Source organism: Calliopsis andreniformis, chromosome 6 (assembly GCF_051401765.1).
Source record: "Calliopsis andreniformis isolate RMS-2024a chromosome 6, iyCalAndr_principal, whole genome shotgun sequence".
Lineage (NCBI taxonomy): Eukaryota > Metazoa > Arthropoda > Insecta > Hymenoptera > Andrenidae > Calliopsis > Calliopsis andreniformis.
In genome coordinates this window covers 22,595,988-22,615,751 of record NC_135067.1, presented here as the reverse complement: position 1 = coordinate 22,615,751, position 19,764 = coordinate 22,595,988, and the positions used below count along the sequence as shown (strand labels likewise).

At 45.4% G+C, this 19,764-nt stretch overlaps 2 protein-coding genes across 9 annotated transcripts in view; one reads left to right on the top strand and one right to left on the bottom strand.

Annotated features, from left to right (window-relative positions):
• Nucleotides 1–19,764, top strand: part of Crtc (CREB-regulated transcription coactivator) — a 37,594-nt gene that overhangs the window by 6,329 nt on the left and 11,501 nt on the right. The window contains exon 1 of one of the 8 annotated variants that reach the window (XM_076380979.1): nucleotides 15,995–16,106. The exons of the other annotated variants lie outside the window; for them this stretch is intronic. The gene's annotated coding sequence lies outside the window, so the exon portion shown is untranslated. Of the gene's footprint in view, nucleotides 1–15,994; nucleotides 16,107–19,764 lie in introns of those variants that run through there. 8 annotated transcript variants of the gene reach the window in all.
• Nucleotides 1,221–3,401, bottom strand: Obp1 (odorant binding protein 1). Its single transcript, XM_076380981.1, has 6 exons — nucleotides 3,333–3,401; nucleotides 2,329–2,410; nucleotides 2,143–2,231; nucleotides 1,977–2,079; nucleotides 1,847–1,911; nucleotides 1,221–1,506 (listed from the first exon to the last, which is right to left on the bottom strand). Exons 1-6 carry the CDS (start codon nucleotides 3,399–3,401, stop codon nucleotides 1,489–1,491), a joined length of 426 nt encoding a protein of 141 aa, XP_076237096.1. The 3' UTR covers nucleotides 1,221–1,488.

Here is a 19,764-nt window from a genome sequence, read left to right as displayed (position 1 = left end):
CAAAATACGTGGCCCCGGCCCAGGGGAACCAATGCCTTTCGAAAAAGTCTTGTCGGTTCGAATTATTTTCTATGCCAGTTCAAAATACGCTGCGCTGCAGTAATTCAAGGCGTCCCTCAATTGTCTTTGAACACCTGTTGTAATTGTTACGACTCGAACCGTGCACAGACAAGTAAATTATACCTGACAGTCATGAGAAGAGTCATGAGGACAGTCATTCGTTTGTGAATCAGCGACTCCTCCGCAGTCATGAACTCGATAAGCATCATACCCGTCGTTTATTCGATTCTGTCCATATACAAGTAGAACCGCGTAGAATGAGTTCTACATTGCATGTCTCTGATCGCGGTTGGATAAGCTGAAGATGCATTTGTGGATCTGTGACCAGAATCAAATGAGTTCTGTGCACGCTGTTGCTCAACCTTTCTGCATACTATTTGCTTCGAATTTTCTCAAACGCATCACTGAAAATTCGATTATCCTGACATCTTCGACTCTTTTCTCGAATAGGAATCAACTGGCCACGGTCACGTATGTTGAAGTAACCTCAGCCGAGATTTTCCGCTCACAGCGAGGCCGGTCTTTTCGCGAGAACGATGTAAATAATATTGTATAAGTACGCGGCGTTACAGCCTTGGAATATTTCCGCGCAAAACTGCAAATAGTAAGTGGTTGATCCCTTGCGTTCGAAACGCATCGCACTCACGGGATCGAATTGAACGACGCGCGAAATTTCCTCGAGTCGAATTCGAAACGAAGCTGAATCACGACCGCTTCTGACCGGTATATTGCGTAACTAGTCGTCGGAGTCATTATAAAATTATCTCGCATGTTAAGGATACGGCAACTTAATAGCCGCGTGCAGGATTTTGCGTATCATTTTGTAAAGCTGAAAGAACGGGGGATCGCCAGACCGAGGCTCGCGTAAACATGTAATCGCGTTGCAAATGGGGGACACTCGCGAATTAGATTGTCATAGAAATTATAGTATCAATGGCCGCGACGGCGTACGAGTTATGTAACCCACTTGTATGTAACAGATACAGGTTGTTAGCTGTTTTTCCAAACAAATTGGCTGCGGCAAATCTCGGCTGACGAGGAACTCGAGCGAAGGGATCGTTGCCCTGTTACTCGACGGTTCAACCCTTCCTCCGCGTCAATTTTTTCTCGTGGAATAAAGTGAAAGACTTGTTAACTCGTATAATGTTTATAGATTTTACTAGGAACAAATATTAGTACCCGTTCATTGGTAAATTTGCACCGCGTGGCTTCGTTCGCTTCGGTCGAATCATGAATTCTTATTCTAGGTGAACTACGTTTGTACCTGTACATAGATTTGCATAATTTTCGTTTACTTCAACGACGTAATCCTGCGGTCTTTGTTTCGTTATCGCGCGATCGTGTTTGAATTTCCGCTCTCGATGTTTTCTTCGTTGGTCGTTGATTATCGCTCGCTCGATTGCTCGCTGAACCGGTTCTCCTCTCGATTTAGACGATGAACCACAACTAAAACAGAGAAACCATTATTTTTTACGAGTTTTTCTTGTCCACATATTTAGGGACAACTATTTGCACGCTTTTTTGCCACCTTTTCTTTACGTGTATGTACATGGATGTTAGTTATATTAAAGTGCATGGTAATCGTTATCGTGTAATCCTTCCCACAGAGGAAGGAAATTGACGCGTGATAGCATGAAAGGTGTTGCCTGGATTGTTGAATAATACCACATAGAAATACATTATTGAAATTAACAACTAGCCGAAAGACTGTTTCCGTCCCTTCCCTTAATACTCGATTTTGTGGTTTATACATGTATATTTAAGGAATTTGGTCGAGTGTACTTACCTCTGGTGCTGCACTCTGAACGCATTTGGCGAGGTTGAATATCTTGTCGCAGTTATCGGAGCCCGCTGTAAAATTAATTTACGTTAGAAGCTAGAGTTACTATGCTTACGCGTTAGTAAAGTTAGCATACATGTAGGAGTGCATTTGCCCAAAATGTCCTCCGCTGTGTCTTGCAAATTGTCCGGAAGGAGACCCATCAGCATGTCGGTCTCTAGGTTTGCTTCGTCGTCAACCTAAACCAAATGATTCTTCATAAATTTCTACTTCTAGAGCAAGTATTACCCAGAGACATTTACCAAACTGAATGCTTCGAGGAGGCAATACATGTAACACGATATAGATTTGTCGTTCACTATGTTGCCCTTGTCCACGTCGTCGATCTGCGCTGTAATTGTCAAATATTTTCGTAGATTTTAACACTGAGACTACTATCTTCTTATCGGTTCTGAGAGAACAATTGCAATACGTTTCGTGTTGCTAACCTTGCGTAGTCCCGTGCTCGGCCATGCACCTCTGTTTATCGTCTTGTACCATATCAAGAATTTCTGGAGGCACCCAATCCGGCTACATAAATAGATGATTAAATAAATTTTACGCACCTACTATACTTATCATTTATCAAGGGAAAAGAATAAAGCTTTTCGAGGACAGAGCTCTGTTCTCTTTTTTCATAAACAGAATCCAGTCGGTATGCAATATTTCACGACACAAGGAAAGAATGAATGGCAACCGGCCATTAATCTTTCGCAATCGTGGATTATCAAGATCTTCGACGCGGCTGTATGGATTCACGTTATCCGATTTTACGTTATTACCGATTAGGGAAATCGATTCCGCATCCTCCGGGCGCAGGAACCGAACGTTACTTATCTCGTCGGCGAGCAATATTGAAAATTGAACCCCTTTCCTTGCAACATCGTTCGCGGGATCGAAGAAGTTCGAGTCACGATCGGCGCAGAGTACACGAATAGTTGATTCGATTTATAATTCATGAAGGGTGCGAGGAAATCTGTATAATTCACGAGAAGGAGATTCCGCGAATTGAATCGATCGCAGACTGAGCAAAGTCGAAGTTAGGATGACTGATATACCTAAAGTTTGGGTCAGAGAGCCGAAATTTATTAGAAAATTTAATTAGAAGTCACGGACGTGATTGAAATGGAGAGTAGATAATAAATTATGTTGCGTATAGCTATCGAAGTTCCAGACAGTTTTCTTACATAGGACGTTAATTACTTCGCGAAACCGAAGAAGTAGGAACTCTTAAAACAGGCTTTTCCCTTAATCTCAGAAGCACTTTACTCGCATATCGATCAGTCGGTCACACAAGCAATCGTATCGTTGTTTCAACACGCAGACATCTCCCGAATATAAACCGATCGGAAAACTGTTCGTGTCACTGTGCGACGTCGAAATTTTCTCGCGTCTCGTTTCCCGCCTCTTTTCGATTCCCCTAGAAATAGCGTAAGCTCGTTTGAAAGCTTACCAAGGCGTAGACGAGGATCGCTTGTGAGCATACCAGCGCTAGGAACAACAGGCTGTCTTTGCCAACCATGGTCGGATAGATTTTTTCACGTCTCTCCCACTGTCTCTAGCACCTTTGCAAATACGATGTGTTGCGATCTGGCGAGACGCGCGGATTTTATAACGCGCGCGCGGTTCGAGGGGATGCGGCCGATGCACGGGATGTGGGCGTGCGTAAGAGAGACGTTCCGCGCATCCTTCGTTCGTTGATTGAAGACCTCTGTCGTTTAGTAATCGCCTGAATCGCCTTTACGTTCATTATCAGCCGCGTAATAGATGTGCATTTTGGATTACGTGTACGAGTCGATCGCGGCCTTGTCTACATCCTGTGAGTGCTGCGAATTCTTCTTCCTAAAACTCTGGGGTAGTTGAACACCTCGAACAGAGAAATCTCTGGCCCTCCTAAAGACAAATTTTTCTTTCATAGAATTGTATATCAAAGTCGTTATGCTCGATCGTGAGTATCTGAGGCAATTTTTCTATGGAGGATATTCCTTTTTTGAACAGCGCAGTCTCGTGGCTCTGTGACTGTTTCTCTTGGAAAATTTCGTTTCGAAGAATGTTACCATTCGATTGTCTCCACGGCCTAAAATAACGCGAACCTCGGAAGTTTTTGCATTAAACGGGACGGGAGGAAAAGCGCCGAGATGGCACGGCACTCGGTAAGTGAGCTGGCACATCTGTTGTGACTACTGAAATTACAACGTCCGCGGCGCGCTCCTCTCTAATGACCCGTTGCCGTGCTCCAACAAGCCAATTTTTTTTTATTCAAATATGAAACCGTTCGTTAGAATTTCAAAATGGCTGCGGCGAGTTACCGACAGCGGATTCCGCTGTAACTGAGCTTTTTAGTATTTCAGAAGAGAAATTTTCAAACCCTTATAGAAACCTCGGACCACAAGTCGGGAGTAGACTTTCGTCTCTCATCTGGAGATGGTAATCTTCGTCGAACTCGTTATTTCGTTACCATTGGTATCGATTACGCCACTTTACAAGTTTAATTACAGTTTCAATCACTTGGTCGGGTTTGAAGGAGGGCTTCCAGCCCTCTGCTTGCAATTCTTTTATCAATTTTCCGGTTCATCGACCTCGGCGAACGTCTTCCCGCGTTTGAGGAAATTCGTCGAGAATACAGGTCGATCGAGGAATTCTCATTTAATTCGCCTCGTCGAAAGACGTTGGCTAGATTTACGCGAGAGCGAGCATATCGATAGGGACGGTCATTCTAGGGATTTACATCCTAGGGGATGACCTTAAGAGACTGTTCGAATTTCAACCGATTAGAACGAGAAATGTTTCAGGGTATTCGGGTGAAAGTATCGAGACCAAGTTTGGAAATTTGCTAGAACTCCGACCTGGGCATTTATATTTAATCGCATAGTAACGCTATTTTCGTAAGATCATAAATTGGATTTCAGTTAAACTTGGTAACGAGGGAAAAAAGGGCGAGTTGGATGAAAGCTGTTCACCCACAATTCAGTTATAGCTATCGGGCTTCTGATGCACCTCTGAAAAAAAGCAACAAACTGATTATTCCCAGCCATCCTATTATGCAACAATATTGGAACTAGCAACGTTGTTTCCTTCGCATTTGAGGAAGCCGCTGACTCTGACTTTAACGAAATTACACGTAACGAAGCCCGAGTATCCTCTGCCACATAGGTATTAGTCCGTTTAGCGGAAACTGTACCGCGCTCGCGTTCTCCTCGCCTTGATTGGGATCCTGCTGCCACGGTAATTGCATTTTTCGTTTATACCAGACGAATGGGAAAAACGACAGAAGCATAGATCCTTGCGTGTCATCGAATGTTAGAGATCGATTCATTCGAGCAGAATGCTCAAAGGCTCGTTGAATATCGGTTTTTGTCGGTGATCCGCTGTCCAATTAAATTTCGAGTCAGATCGCTCGGAAATATCCTATGTAACAGGCAGATGGAATCGATATGCGCGAACCAAAGGGGTTTCTGTTCTATCCTCGCCGATGAAACGACCGGCAAAAATAAATTGCTGAATGGAAATTCACTCATTGGCCGTGGCGATACGATTTTTCGCACGACACCCGCCAATCGATCTGTTCTAACAACTTCAAACCTTGGATAAGTAACACATTTCTAACTAAATCTACCATTGGCTATTAATGGAAGTAACTACATTCTGACAATGGCTTTTAAAATAAAGAAATTTGAATATTTGTTTTTCTGAAGATAGAATATATGTCCACGCGACTTTATGTTAGGTTGACCCTTAGGCTGACGTCTTCACATCTGAAAGACGTATCAATGTATCCGATAAGTTCGCAGGAGATTGATCCAGTTTGAGTCAGACACGCATCCTCGCTTCCATAGAGTGGAAGGGGTACGGCTGAGGTAGCGGAAATATTCTGACCAACCAATTTGTATTTGCGTTTCCATCACAGCCATTCAATTGCTAACTGCTCGAGTTCCATCTTCACTTGCTTACTTCTGAAAAGAGTTTACTCCTCATTTTCTATTCGAGGCGCACTTCTCCGAGAAGACGGGCTAATCCCAAATGCCTCCGCCGATAAAGCTGGCTGAATTCTTCGGAGTTAACGTGCACGAGGGTGAGCCGAGGGAGTCGCGGTTCGCGGGGGTGAAAGGAACGAAGGAAGGACCGAAGGAAGGACCGAAGGAAGGACCGAAGGAAGGACCGAAGGAAGGACCGAAGGAAGGACCGAAGGAAGGACCGAAGGAAGGAACGAAGGAAGGCGCGGAGCCCAGGCGCATCGGTCTCGAAGCCAAGGTCGGGTTTCGATCGCGCAAAGAAACGCACCCCAGGGATATATCGGGGTCAAGAGACCACTCGGTTCCTTAGCGCGCTTCGATTCTAGGCCGGTGCAAACGTTCGACCCCTTGTCCCCGAAGGGGGCGGGCAGCTCGATTACACCCGAATGTACGTCGAACCTTCCTCCTTTCGCCGCCGGAATCGATCGAATTTCGTCGGATTTCTGCGAGCCGCGCACGTGCAGTGGCCCACCTGCCGCGCGCCCGAGTTTACGTTGCCGTGCAAACTCGACTTAACCTCTTGGACCCGGCACGAGTGCCGCCCGAACATTGATACCCGTTGCTCCAGATACAACTCCTCTCTCGGACTCTGCTCCCTTTTCATTTCTAAATTCCTCTCGCTCCCCTCTCTGTCCCTCTGCTGCCACCCTCATCCACGTAAATGGAGTAGTCGTTCCATTGCAACGGGCAGAATTTCGTCGCTAGGCGGTATCGCGATACGAATCTGTTGTAATTATTGACGACACGACTCCCGTGGGACGTGAACGCGGAGAAAGGAAAAAGATATTCGTGCTGCGAAGTCTGCGACGGTAGAACGTGGCCCAGTCGTAACGTTCACTGGAAGAAATGTAATGGGATTAAAAGAAAATGGGAAGAGGGCAGGTAGATACGCGACTGCATCGTCCATGGAGGTTCTGCGGCTCCTGCCACGGATTCGCCGCACGTACATGACATCTCGGTTGGCCAAACCGTGCTATATTATGATTAGGCTAGCGCGCGAACAATGCTCCGTGTCCATTAGCCGGTTAACTGACTGAATGGCAGTTTCATGCTAAATAGCTAATTTACTGCGTTAATTTATGTCTCGTCGTTAAATGATTCGAACATTACCAATGACGACAGACGTCGCTTTGGCAGGGGGCTCTCAGTTATAGCCTGTTTTTCTTCCTGCACTTTCGCGTCTTTTAATGCAACTTTAATGCATAGCAGCTATACGCTAAACACATTTGTTAAATTTTGCATACTGCGTCATAGGAGACACATTATAATAACGCATGTCCTTTGGTTAGTTTCGAAAGGCTGCGTCCTGGCAGTGCTAGTGGCGTCGTTCTTCGTCGCGATGCGAAGAACAAAACAAACGGGAGCACGTGCTCGGAGCAGTGTGGACTCCTATACGGAGTATTGATCGCGTTCTGCAGGTATTCGTTTGCCTGTTTCGTTGGCGGCACGTCGATGGCTACTGCCACCGTGACTGCAGCTGCAGCTGCAACTGCGCCTAGTCTCGCTAACTCTGGTAACAAATGTCCGCGTCATCTCGATACGTCGACAGCAAAGTTTGATTCCTCTGCTTTTAATTAGGCAGTTCCATTTTGAACGAGCCATTCGACCCAGAATATTGACGGCTTCTTATCAGCTGTGGATCTCTTCTGTTAAGAATCTTTCACGAAACGGCCAATCATTTCTCTCCCTTGTGCTCCGTCACATTTGCGGGACTCTCCCGTTCATCCTGCTCTCTTTACATAATCCGTACCTATCTGACATCCACGTGTCACTTTCCGATTCTCTCGTGTCTTCTCAGCTGGATCGGTCTGTGTGTGTCACAGATGAGATCGACTGGTTGTTATTTATTCTACAGGTGGCCGTGGACGAAGGTTTCAGTCGCGGCGTGGTACGTACTTAGAGTGCGTGAGGATATTTCGACGCCGTGCGTGACCTCTCATCGACTCCACCGAGACAAGAACGTGTAATCTCTTCGTTCTCGACCACGCGTTAATAAAAAATTACAATTTCCTGATTAACATATCGTCTGGCGGACCGAACCAGTCGAGGCAGAATCATGTTCCGCTCGTGACTGCTCGTACGTTATTGAACGCGGAGATTGAGCCGCGATTCGATCAAGCTTTCGTAGAAAATCGCAGCTTGGCCGAGGGGCGCAGCTACCCTGCCGCGGCTGAAACGGTTGCAAAACTTGTTTCCGTCGCCTCTGATTCTCCCGGGATTATCGTAGAAACTCCTATCACGCCTCTGCGTCGATTCTACCCGTATATACCGATATAATTGGATTTTTCTAATACATAATTCATAACGGTGCCATCGTGTCCGATCCAACTTTCGCCCTACCTTCCTTCGCTCTTTATTCCCCGTGGGCCTCGGCCACTTTCACGGCTCAAAGGGACTCCGAAACGATGAAAATTCAGCCGGTATTTGCGTTTGATTTATTCCTCGATACTAGGAATGGTTATTCCGTAATATCCGGCGTTCCCTGGCCTTAACGACCAGGTATGACTTCCTCGACGACTCGACATTCTCAAAGATACCTCTTGCGATTGCAGCCTCTGGTCTTTTCAGAGAATAACTTGGGACCTTCGATATCAAAATTAAAAATCCACTATGTATGTACCTACCTTCAAGAATCATTGGTAGAGGATTGAGACACAGATTTGTTAGAAGATGCTTGAAGCATATTCTCTCACTTTTTTAGACCACATTTGGTAAAGAGACAATAGTCCGCCGTTTCGGATTAGGTCAACGTTTTGCTGGACCGTATCCGGCCCAAGCAAGCAATAACTACTAATAATATAGCAATCTCTTTTCCTATAAACGTTCCCGGGAGTTTTTATTCGCCTCTCTTCCGTGCGTATGTTTATGGCAAGAAGTATTCTCTTGAGAAAAATTCGTGCCAATCGCGGCATAAACGATATTATGCTCGATAAAGGGAGAGAAAACAAAGCGCGTAGGCATCCGATGGGACCTTCCGGTTTCCATGAATAGATCATTAATGGTGCTCGGGTTGCTGTTAGGGCGTGTTTCGACGAAGGGTGAATCTTTGAAAACAATTTGTCTTTAGTCTCCAGCTTTCACGAAACATGTCTCTTAGAGGCTACTCAATATAAATTGATTCATTGAAAATCGTCAGCGAATTATACAATCTCTTGTTTTAGTCCTTGGGTTAATGGTCCAAAGGAATCCCTCGGGAGTGAATAAAATTAAGTTGTTTAGTATAATTGTTTAATACTGAGGGATCATTGTGAACGTATTCTATTGTACGAAAACAAAGCTTTAAGGTTCCTGAGTGGAGGATAGGAGTGAAAGCAGTCTTTTAATTAATCTTTCCTCGAGGTCTTTGTGAAAAGATCCCAAGAAAATTGAAGAAAGTCTACTGAAAGAACAGCGAATCTTGAAAACTCATCATAGTATAAAAATATTATTGTGTCGTTAGCTCAAAGAATCGATTAGGTTTTTTACCACGCCAGCTATTGTGATTCTATTACCCTCATCTACGAATCGTAAGGTCTTCATTCTTCAAGACGTTTCCTTAAAAGCGATTTCTAGGAGATCGAAGAAGAGAAGAGGGATGTCAAGCGACACCAGGCGGCGAGTCCTGCGTGTTCTCGCGTAGAGTAGCCTTGAATAGCGAGGAGTATCCTCATCGAAGTAGGTCAGCGACGTCGGGAGACGGTAGACGGCGACGGGTGTCCCGACGCCGCTGCGTGGGTGGAGCAAAATCTTTCTGAAAGGACTAGGAGGGTAGACGCGAGAGAAATGGAGAGAGAAATGGAGAGAGAAATGGAGAGAGAAGGAGTAACGGGAAAAGGTGGAGGGTTGAAGGAGTGGCAGGGGAGCCTCTCGCCCGCTGCTGATCGGTTCCCGACCTCTCCAACGTCTTCCGCGTTCCTCGCCATTCATACTCGCCCGCGTGTCTTCGTTTCACCCACAAGCTTCGAGGATAGAATCGACGTGGCTTCGCCCCCGCGTTCTTTCAGCCTCGAGTCGTGCCGCCCCGAGCGATGGTTCTCGTTCGGGAAACCGGAGCACCCTAAACGGGGGATGTAATCGCTCGACGTGGCGAACGTGGAATACCTTAAAAATGTGTATTTTTAAGGAAAGATTAACTAGATCCTCAGATTTTTAATCATTTGCAAGTGGAATATGGTTGAACCCTTGCAAAAGTTTCTATACGCGGAGAATTTGGTTCTGAAACCCTAGTCTATGTATTCTGGAAGCGATCCAGTCGAATGACCGAGCTTCGCTTAACTCGAGTCACTGAAAGATTTAATCGATAAGTACCGTTTAGCAGTATCTTCCAAAACAAATCACTCATCGCTATGTTCTCATTCTGTTCCAAACTTGAAACACATGCAGAGTCATCCTTTTCGTATAGAGTACAATATTGTCTGGATACGAGTCCTACACAATTGTAACTAAATATAAAGTGATTTACTAAATAAGATAGATTGTAGCGACTGAGAATTACAGGCCATTTGAGACAGAGTTAATTTTCGACAAAATATATTTCTTTCGTTGCTTTTCATTCGCAGTTCTCTAGCCAGAATCCAATGAGCCAGCCGTGTGCGTGGTTCATTATTGATATCATGAAATATAGTCAGTGCGCGAGTTCGTGAAACCTGCGGTGGCAATCGTAATGATCCGCGGCGAGTTGGAGAACGCGGAAGTCGGTGACACAGTGGTTTTCAAGTTCACGATCGTCCGTTTGCCGGCTCGTCGCGAGCAAGGACGTCGTTTCCACGCGTCGAGAACGACGGGACGCGGGCTTTTCCTGTCAACGTTGAGTAACATCTCCGACCAATAATGTCGAAGGTCGTTGTTTTTCCCACGAGAGAGTCGCGCGCCGTTGCCCTGCCTCCGTCCTTATAATTTCTCATTCCACTGCGCCCGTTGCCAACTCGCCGAGCGGTCGATGCGCATAAGGGGTCAGAAGAGGATAAAATTACAAAGTGGAAAGTGTCATCGGCGTTCGATCGGCCCCCGGTGTCCTTGAACATATCGTCCGTGTAAAAGTCGAAGGACACGGGTCCGTTGAATATCTAATATCATTACAACGCTCGCCTCTACCTCGACCACTCGACGCGCCGAGTTTGGTAGAACAAACCGTGCCCGTGCCATCGATTCTGGAAATTCTAGCTTCGGTGTCTTGAGACTACGTGTCAGATAAATGTGATCGATATCGACGAAAGTTGGAGTTCAAGCTGGAGACATTTATTCCGTTTCAATGATGTGTGAAAGTATTGCATGTAGTAGGCTCGCTGGAACCCAGGGTTTCTCTACCTTTTTCGGCTTATGGCTGTCTTCTGAACATCGGCCATCTCTATGGCCCTCTTTCGGTGTCTGGACCGTCAGTGGGACACATCGCCTCCCATGAGAAAACCCTGTGTATCTTCATCTTAGGAAATGATGAGGAGCCGCTTGCAGAGTTGGTATTGCTTCGTCGGTTTCTATACTTATTCCACTAAACCAAGAAAAGGTTGAGATCTTCGTATCGCAAGTCATTTAGCTTTAAGTCTTCTCGCGCGTTGTGTGCCCTTCTTCGAAGCATGAAGCGCTCGGATGGCACACGACCTTCGAGCATAACTTTTTCTTCTCATCTACGCGTCGTCTCGCAGATGGTGCAACGAGAGAACTTCCCTCAGGCTATTGTACGCCTTCAGGATCCACATGCTGACAACTTTTCGTGTTGGGGACAAGTTGCCACTCCACATGCCAGTCGGCTGTCCTTGACTTTCTCGACTGCGTCCGGTTACACTGATTTCTTGCAACGAAAAATAACAACCTGTTCAAGGTGCTTCTTTAATCTTTTTCGTCTGCCCATTAAGTTTGCCGTTGGTCAATTAAGGGAACTTATACAACGGGGAGATACGTTACTTTTTGCGGTCTGGGTATAACTGAGAATCGCTTAATAGGTACGCCACCGATACTGGTACTGAATTGATTCTGAACATGTTCAGTTTCAATTACCTTCATATTTATGCTTGTTATAAAAGCAAACGTAGTCGAGAAATAAACGATAAGTCAGGAATATGAGCTTCCCACATGCTTCTTCTCCTATTTACGGTCATTGCAATAAAAAAGTAACAGGAAATGATCAGTAGAGCGAATGTTGCGTTACCTGGAAAAAGATCACAATATTTGAGTGGGCGCACGCGCGGTCAAAAGAAAAATTGATATCAACGGTGTAGCCAGTGCCGAGTAAATTACAGTTAAATACACGAGCGGCTGGAAGAATTGCGAGGAAAATTGGAGGTGCAGCGCTCTTATCAAAGTTGCAAACGAAGAAAAATGTTGGTTGAGTTAACCCACGATACACCGAGTGCTTTCAAATTGTTCCAAAAATAATAGCTGTCCGTGGAAAGAACGCTATGCAATTTAAGTTGCGTTAATTGAACCAATTTATTAGAAAGTTAACTCCACACCGTGGGGTCGTGGTTGCGAGCGCATCGGGGCAGACTTTCGACCTTAAGCAAGGTGTCGATAAATATTTAAAGAGCACGAAGGTGAACGGTGCTCGGTTCCTCGGAATATTTCCGGTGCAGGACACGCGAGATCGCGTCACCGACCATTTCATTGAGAGTTTTCTCAATGTCAGGTTCGCGGACGAGCAACGAGACGCATCGACGAATTTGCGCGCCACAGACCACCTTCAATTAGTTCCACGTTAATTAAGAACGTCTGTTTTCCTGGGTCGTTGCATTCGCCGCTGCAAAAATACATTTAACCGGCATCGACGCTTCCTGTAGGTCGTTTCCGCGAATCGTTTGCTCTCTTTAATCATGAACTCGACTTTTTGTGGAATTCACTGACCACTTTTCTCTCAAATATTTACGGTAGTTGTATATCCTTTAAGGGAAAATTCTTCATTATTTCCGAAAGTATGAAAATCGCAGAAATTTGAAATACAAGGAAATGAAATGTTCGATTTTCTAAGGAAATCAGAATTGTAGAGATCTAAGGTGTAACACTGCTTGTTAACATAGTTGAATGAAAGTTGGAAACTAGGAAACTTGGAGGAATTAGGAACTAAGGGAAGTCAGTACAGGCGCTCTATTGGAACAGATTAAGGAATAGAAAGGATGAAGGAATTAGCAAACATCTAATATTTGATCAGTTAATTAATCAGTAATCAGTAGATCTCTAATCAGTTTGTTTAAAATTAAAGTTGCGATGTACGTATACTATGAATCAGCAACTGTAATTAACATACTACGCTCGGTGGGTAATTAGGATGAAGATGTAGGAGGGACGTGGGATTAGTGTTTTTAGAATCTCTACACGTCTCAGCAATTTGAGTCCGACTGTCTAGGCGTGTATGTGCACGCGTGTACCGTTTTCTACGCGTGCAGAATATTTTTCGTGGCGGTAGCTCGAGGCATTCTCGGGGCCTTGCGATTCCTTCCAGCGAGGAAGAACTTTTAATTACTGAGCAAGCAAACCTGACCTGGCCTGTGTTCCCACACGAGCCACATCGCTTGCCCTCGAGGAACACGCGTTGACCAATTGTAGAAATTCACGTCGGAGTTCGTGGAATTGCCCGCCGACAGATTTAATCGGGACGATCTTTGGCCAGAACGGAAACGGAAAAGCCTTTGCCGAACGAAACGGAAGCTCACGCACCTCAACGCGTGATTGTATTTAAATGTCCGCAGACGGTGTGCGCTAAAACTCGGCGGACACCACGTGTCCGCTGCTCGGCTGCTCGCCTCTTCTTGTCTCCTTCTGTCCTACTATTCCAGAAACTCAATATATGCTGTACTAACGATGTAAATAGTCTGCAACTAGACTGCGTCGACGTATTGTACAGGAGAACCTCGATTAACTGGGAGTCAATTATTCTTAGTCTTTTTTATTCAAGGCTACTTCTAGTCGGCGTGATACAATCGTGAGCAATAACAGTACAATAGAACTAAGACTTGAATTATAATTTAATGAAAGGCTCCTGGAAGTAATGAAATTAGCCACCAGGTTTAATTCGCTTGGTAATTCAGTTTATCTAAGTCCTACCGTATACTTGAGCTAATAGCTAAAACATAGAGTTCGAAGATCGTTAAAGGTTTATCGCCAATAAAAGATCGTTTCTGGGCATGTTTATAAGGCGGCTGCATCTCTATCATCATAATGGACATATATAAATCTCATTTTCTCTTGCAATTATTCCACTTCTAATTTCCATTGCCTTAGGCGATATCAATTGAATTGATTGAATACGAATTATTCCATGTTTACCTATACCTATCCAGGTATTTCTTATTGTGCCTATTAATAGAATTGCTCGTTTCCATTTTTTCTCAAAGAGGCGATAGTCGCGCGACTCGCCGAGCGGCTCACGATTCAGTTTTGGAGCGACGTGCAACTCTGTAACGAGAAGCGTGTTACGTAATTTTCGTGCGAATCGATTTTCGTTGAAATCCATACTCAGGCCGCTATCGAAGCGGCTCCGCTGTAGTGTACTGTAAAATGCAAAGCAAAGAGTCGTTAAAGGAATCGTTTGCAGAGAACGCCACAGAGGGAGTGCATCGGCATTCAAAAACGACTGAATTTTCGAAGCGAGTGCAATAAAACGGATTCGACGGTAACACGACACCGAGGAGCAGTTTTGCGCCCGTATCGCCGCGTTAGAGGATCTCGGCTCTCCGAGTTACGTGCGCATGTGTCGAGCAGATTGGTGAACGTGTGCGTGCCGTAAAAAAGTCGTCGGCGGATTTATTCTTGCACCGTCATCGCGCGAGTTACTTACACACATTTTCTATATTACCGAATGCAAATGCCAATATCATTGTAGCGATCCTCTGGCAAGTGACAGCCTCTCGAAGCGTTTGTGTCAGTTATCTTGCGCTCGTTGGAAATAGAGTTCGATAGAAAAATGGGTCTTGAAAAACTCGGCGAGATTGAGTCGATGTTGCCTCGCGTATCGGGGCAATCAAATTTCTAGCGTTTGCTGCGCTATTCAGGTGTGTCGAGGTCCTGGAATATAAAGCGCTCTTTCAAAAGACCCCCGTATCGCCATGGATTCGAGTTGAATTTTCTTTGCTCAGTAAAAGATCGATCGAAAGCTGTGAGAATATGCGTGGAATTCCTCTGGGCCATGTGTTCTCTGTGGCTGAAAGCCTCGTTTGTTGGATCCTCGAGGTTTAAAACAACCACCGAAGTCTTCTACGCTGTGTCGCCTGAAATTGTTGCTTAGTCGAATGTCTTTGGTCCACGAGTATGGTTTGATTTTGCGAGTATGGAAACACGAAACGTTTCACTTGGTCGTCGCAAGCTCGCATTTACCGCGGCCCCTGATAATTTACCTCGTAATCTTGTCTGCGTCGTAACATAATGGGAGTGCAGGCTCTCCTACGTGAACGCGCCACTCGCTCGTCTCCCTTTTCCTAATTGAAGCCTAAATGCATCGTCGTATTATCGATAATTAAGTTACGCCTACAATTACGGTTAAATTTGCGTGCTCGACGGGAAGAGGCGTTTCAGTAGTGCCTACCTGTCGGCAAATGCATTGCCGCGACACAACAGTCGATCGAATACACGCTTCCGTTTGCTGCAAGACGATTATTCTCAACGGCAAGGATCGGATTATTCCGTTGTTGGTAGAGCACATCGGACGATTGGAGTTCGCCGCATCAAACGGTTATTTTCCGAAACAATGGATCGTGACATTATTGTTACCTATTATTGATCTACCAGATTGTGCTTACGAAATTATGTCTATAATCTGGAACTTTTAGACAGAACTGACTCGTAGATACCTGGAAGAGGGAATCAGTTTTTGGTCAGCTAGATTTATATTTGTAATATGACAATGAAGCTATAGCGTAGAAACGGCGCTAATACGTAACTTCCATTACTCAAATCGTGACTTTCTATGATTCAAGACTCGAGGTGTCGTCCGTGAACTGTACCGTGGGAGAAATATTCCTTGTTTACCGTATAATTCAACAGATATTGGGTAATAGTCGTGTGAACTGTGCTCGAACGACACATGGCGTGCAGGAACGGCCACGAATTTCTTCGCTAGCCCTCCCACAGGAAATCCCACGAAGCGCCAGTTCGTGGCGGGCCTCGACTACTTGAAAAAAATCACCTTCATCTGACGAATTAGGAACACGAGGTTGCTTCGGTCCCTCTAGTATGTGACGTTATTATTTTTGAGCGGTTATAACGGATGGACACCCTAGAAAAATTATCAACAGGAATAGACACGGGAGGTAAGTTTTATTTTCGTTGGCACAGGGATCGCATAATACAACTGACTTGAAACTGACTTGGTGTCTTACGAAAGGAGGTTATGACCCGAGTTCGATTCTCTTGTGCAACGACTGGTGGGGCAGCGTCGAATATGATTTCAAATTTTTTTACCCCGTCAACCGTCTCCATTTCTTCGCTAAGAATCCACGAATGCCTTCGGTACATCCTATGTTTCACAATGATAAAAAAGTTCATTCTGTTTATTTGCAGTAATGATGGATGGTTTCTGGCATTCGACTTAAATGAATGTTCACGTAACAACACATTTATTCTTGTTGGTTTCTCGATTACGCTGTTCCGCATCCCGCGTTCATGCGATCAATTGCTCTTGGACTAAGCGATTTTGCGAAATTGCGACGAAAAGGAATACGATTGAAGCGCGTGCCCAAGAAATTGCCGCAATTACACAGAAACTGAGATCAATTTCGTTGGACGAATCGTAGAACCGTGCCGCGTTCCGTCGCAAAGTAAGACGAATTAGCTTCATTCGGAGCGTATCGATGAATCGCGCTCGCTACTGCGGGAATGAACGCGAGCAGGGATTTCGCCAATTTCAAGCAGCAAGTCGACCGCGTAACAACCGGACGGAGAATCGTACTAATTGCGACGATCAAATGAGACGATTTAACCCGTGGGTTCGTACCAGTTCAGACTGGTTGACAGCTTATTAATTTCCCTTCGTCGAGAGCCGCTAACTCGATTCTTTCATTGCGCGAAAATCCCTGCAAACGTACACACCTATGCTTCTCGCTAGATGCACCTGGAGAAATATGTGTCGCGGCACGGTGACCTTTGACATCGGTGGTCTTCAGATTCATGGCTCGTACAGGGTGACTCACGTTCACCGACCGAAGCTCCTATTTTTAGTGTTCGAGGCAGAGCTAAAGGAGTCGGTACGAAAGACATTGTATCTTGCAAGAATACCTTTCAGAAGGCAGGATCGTTATAGGCAGAACTATCTTTTCTCCTACTCACCGGTTCGGATGTTCCAAGTTTCTACCGCAAACTTCCTGACTCGATAAGATTAGCTGCGATAGGAGCGTGACATTGATAGTAATTTGAAAAATCGATCGCCTTACTTCCTCTCAGCGCGACTAATCGACAGCAGTGGTTCGACTGCAAACGCTATCCATCAAATTTGTCCAGGGAATCGTGGCCGAGTCGCGGTATAAATATCAGCGGGTGGAGGAGTGTTTCTGCGTATCAGCTGGATGAATGGACTCGGGGCGAGCACGTGTCGCTCGAGAATCGTCGCCGTGTCCTCCTCCTGGTGTGTTTACGGCGAGGCTTACGCGAACGAGGAGACACTTAAAGCCGCGTACGCACCGGCAGCAATCCCGGCTGTGCACACGGGCTAAAAATACATCGTTATGCCACAGGATTCTCGCGATGCTAAAATTGGAAGGTGCGGCGGGCCTCGGACGTCGACAAATCGCGCGTCGCGGCCAGGTTCGACGTTTTTCGAATTCTGTGAATTATTGCCGGCGGCACAGCCGTCCAGTGGCGCCCGTGAATATTTCATCTTCCGCGCCTGCGACCATGTTCGTCGCCGCGCCGCGCCGCGCCGCGCCGCGTAGAAAATTGACGTTGAGGCGATTCACTGCTTCACGGCTAATTTCTGATGCGTCGGTCGCTATCGGTCAAGAGACTAAGTCTTTAAAGACGCACGTGGTCGGCAGAAAGGCGAAAATTTCGAGGCAGTCTAGTGACTTTTGCAATCTCGATGCTCCGATATTATGAGCTCGATTGTAATAATATTCCATTTCCCCGTTACGAGGAACTCCGTTTTGTAATCGTTATCCTCAGGCGCATCTGTCTGTGAAACAATCGTCGATGATACCATTGATAACCGACACGGCAATTAAGATTCATGGCTTTGTGCAGGGATGCATTCATTACGTATTTACTGCAATACCGTTCCACTGTTATTATTCTAGCGTTTAAATCTCATCAACTGGTAATAGTAATACCACGGTATTCACGATTTGCCTTATTAATCGGACGCAGCGTAGAGAGGAAGTCATTGTGCCGCCGACAATGTTCGTGAAACGAATTCATTTACTATTTAATTGTTTCTAAGTGCACAAGGGGTGATTCTGGTCGAGGAATGAACCAGTTAAAAGGTTAATTAACTGGCCGCATTATCAATTTGTTACACAATCATTGACGCAAATAATACTTGCTTTTCCTGAGCATATTAAAACTGAATCTGTCGATCGTCTCCTGACCTTTTCCTCTGGATTGTGCTCCAAAGTAGCGGTATTTCAGCGTCAGTATCATGAATCGAGCCTCGGGGACGTCCAATAACAACGACGCACCACTGTGTACCGTTTACAAATAGGATCGCCGCTGAATCGCACGGAGAATGTGGTTTTCCTTGAACCTTGCGCGTCGCGAGCGTCGCTCGTCCGCTCGCAGCGTTATAATTAATAATTTGCCGAGCGCTGTTGTCGCTCGTAACGAGGATGCAATACTGACAACCACGAGCATCAACGTGAACAATTAATTTTTTTAAGTATTTCACCACTTTTTTTTCAAATTAGGATTAAAAGAATTAACTGGAGCAGTGACGAGGAGAGTTGTCCAAGTGATACTAATTTATAATGTCTGACATGGAGACTTACTCTACGGACACCGCTGTGTCTGATCTGCACGCCAGAAGTAGAATAAGCCTTCGAGTCAGACGCATTTTACGTTTGCCGTTATATTCACGTTGGCCACGGCGCGGCGCGGTGCGGCGTCGCGTCGTCGACCGATGACTCGCGGTTATTCAATCGTCTAAAGTTCCAGCGCAACAGCGGCGCGGCGTATTTCCGGGACTACCTGCGCGATCTAAATTCTAAATTAGGGTCAAGCGAATCCCCCGCGTCGGGGCCAAAGTTGAATCCTGGGAATAGATCGATGAACGGGGCCAGCAAGAGCGACGTTCGTGACGATTCCCGTACACGTTCACGGTCGCTTTGTTGTCATCCTATTGCACCGTGAATCGCCTTGCCTCCTTCCTTCTCTTCCTGCTCCACTCTCTGCTCTTGACATTGAAGATGCGCAATCATAAAGCTGAACATCGAAGGATTCTTTAATTATACTTATCGATTGTGGCTTCTGCAACTTTATATCATCAGTCGAAGTTAATGGCTTTACTTTTAATGAGATATGTAATATTCGATTTTACACATCAATTTTAGCTCAGGCTTTAATCCCTTTGCGCGATTTAAAGATTCTCATCATCGAGTTTTTGTACTAGGTTCTTTGATATAAGTTCGGTTCATTCGCCATATTGCTCTGGTCGTAAAACGACTGAGACGTTTTACGGGGTAAGGTTCATGAGACGAGAAAATTCCAGAACGGTGGAGTTGGAGGGGAAGATAGAAATGAATTATTTCACTTCGATCTAACTTACTACCGCTATATAAAGAGGGAGAATCTGCTTCGGTGGTAGAATCCTCGAGGACGCTGTATCTGGGAGAAGTTATGACTTGCTTCGATTTCGTTTCGTCGTAGGGATGACATTCTATTTCAGTGATATCCAATATTCCACCGAATTGCAGAAGGGAAACGACGAATTCCATTTGTAATCTATTTCCAATCGGTTATATGAGAAGGAACACGTTATAGACT

Bases quoted from the DNA above. Each gene is read 5' to 3' on its own strand.
- Obp1 (XM_076380981.1), bottom strand. From the start codon at position 3,401: ATGGTTGGCAAAGACAGCCTGTTGTTCCTAGCGCTGGTATGCTCACAA. The intron at 2,411-3,332 runs GTAAGCTTTCAA...CTATTTATGTAG, and splicing joins CGATCCTCGTCTACGCCTTG to CCGGATTGGGTGCCTCCAGA. The intron at 2,080-2,142 runs GTAAATGTCTCT...CATTTGGTTTAG, and splicing joins TCCTCGAAGCATTCAGTTTG to GTTGACGACGAAGCAAACCT.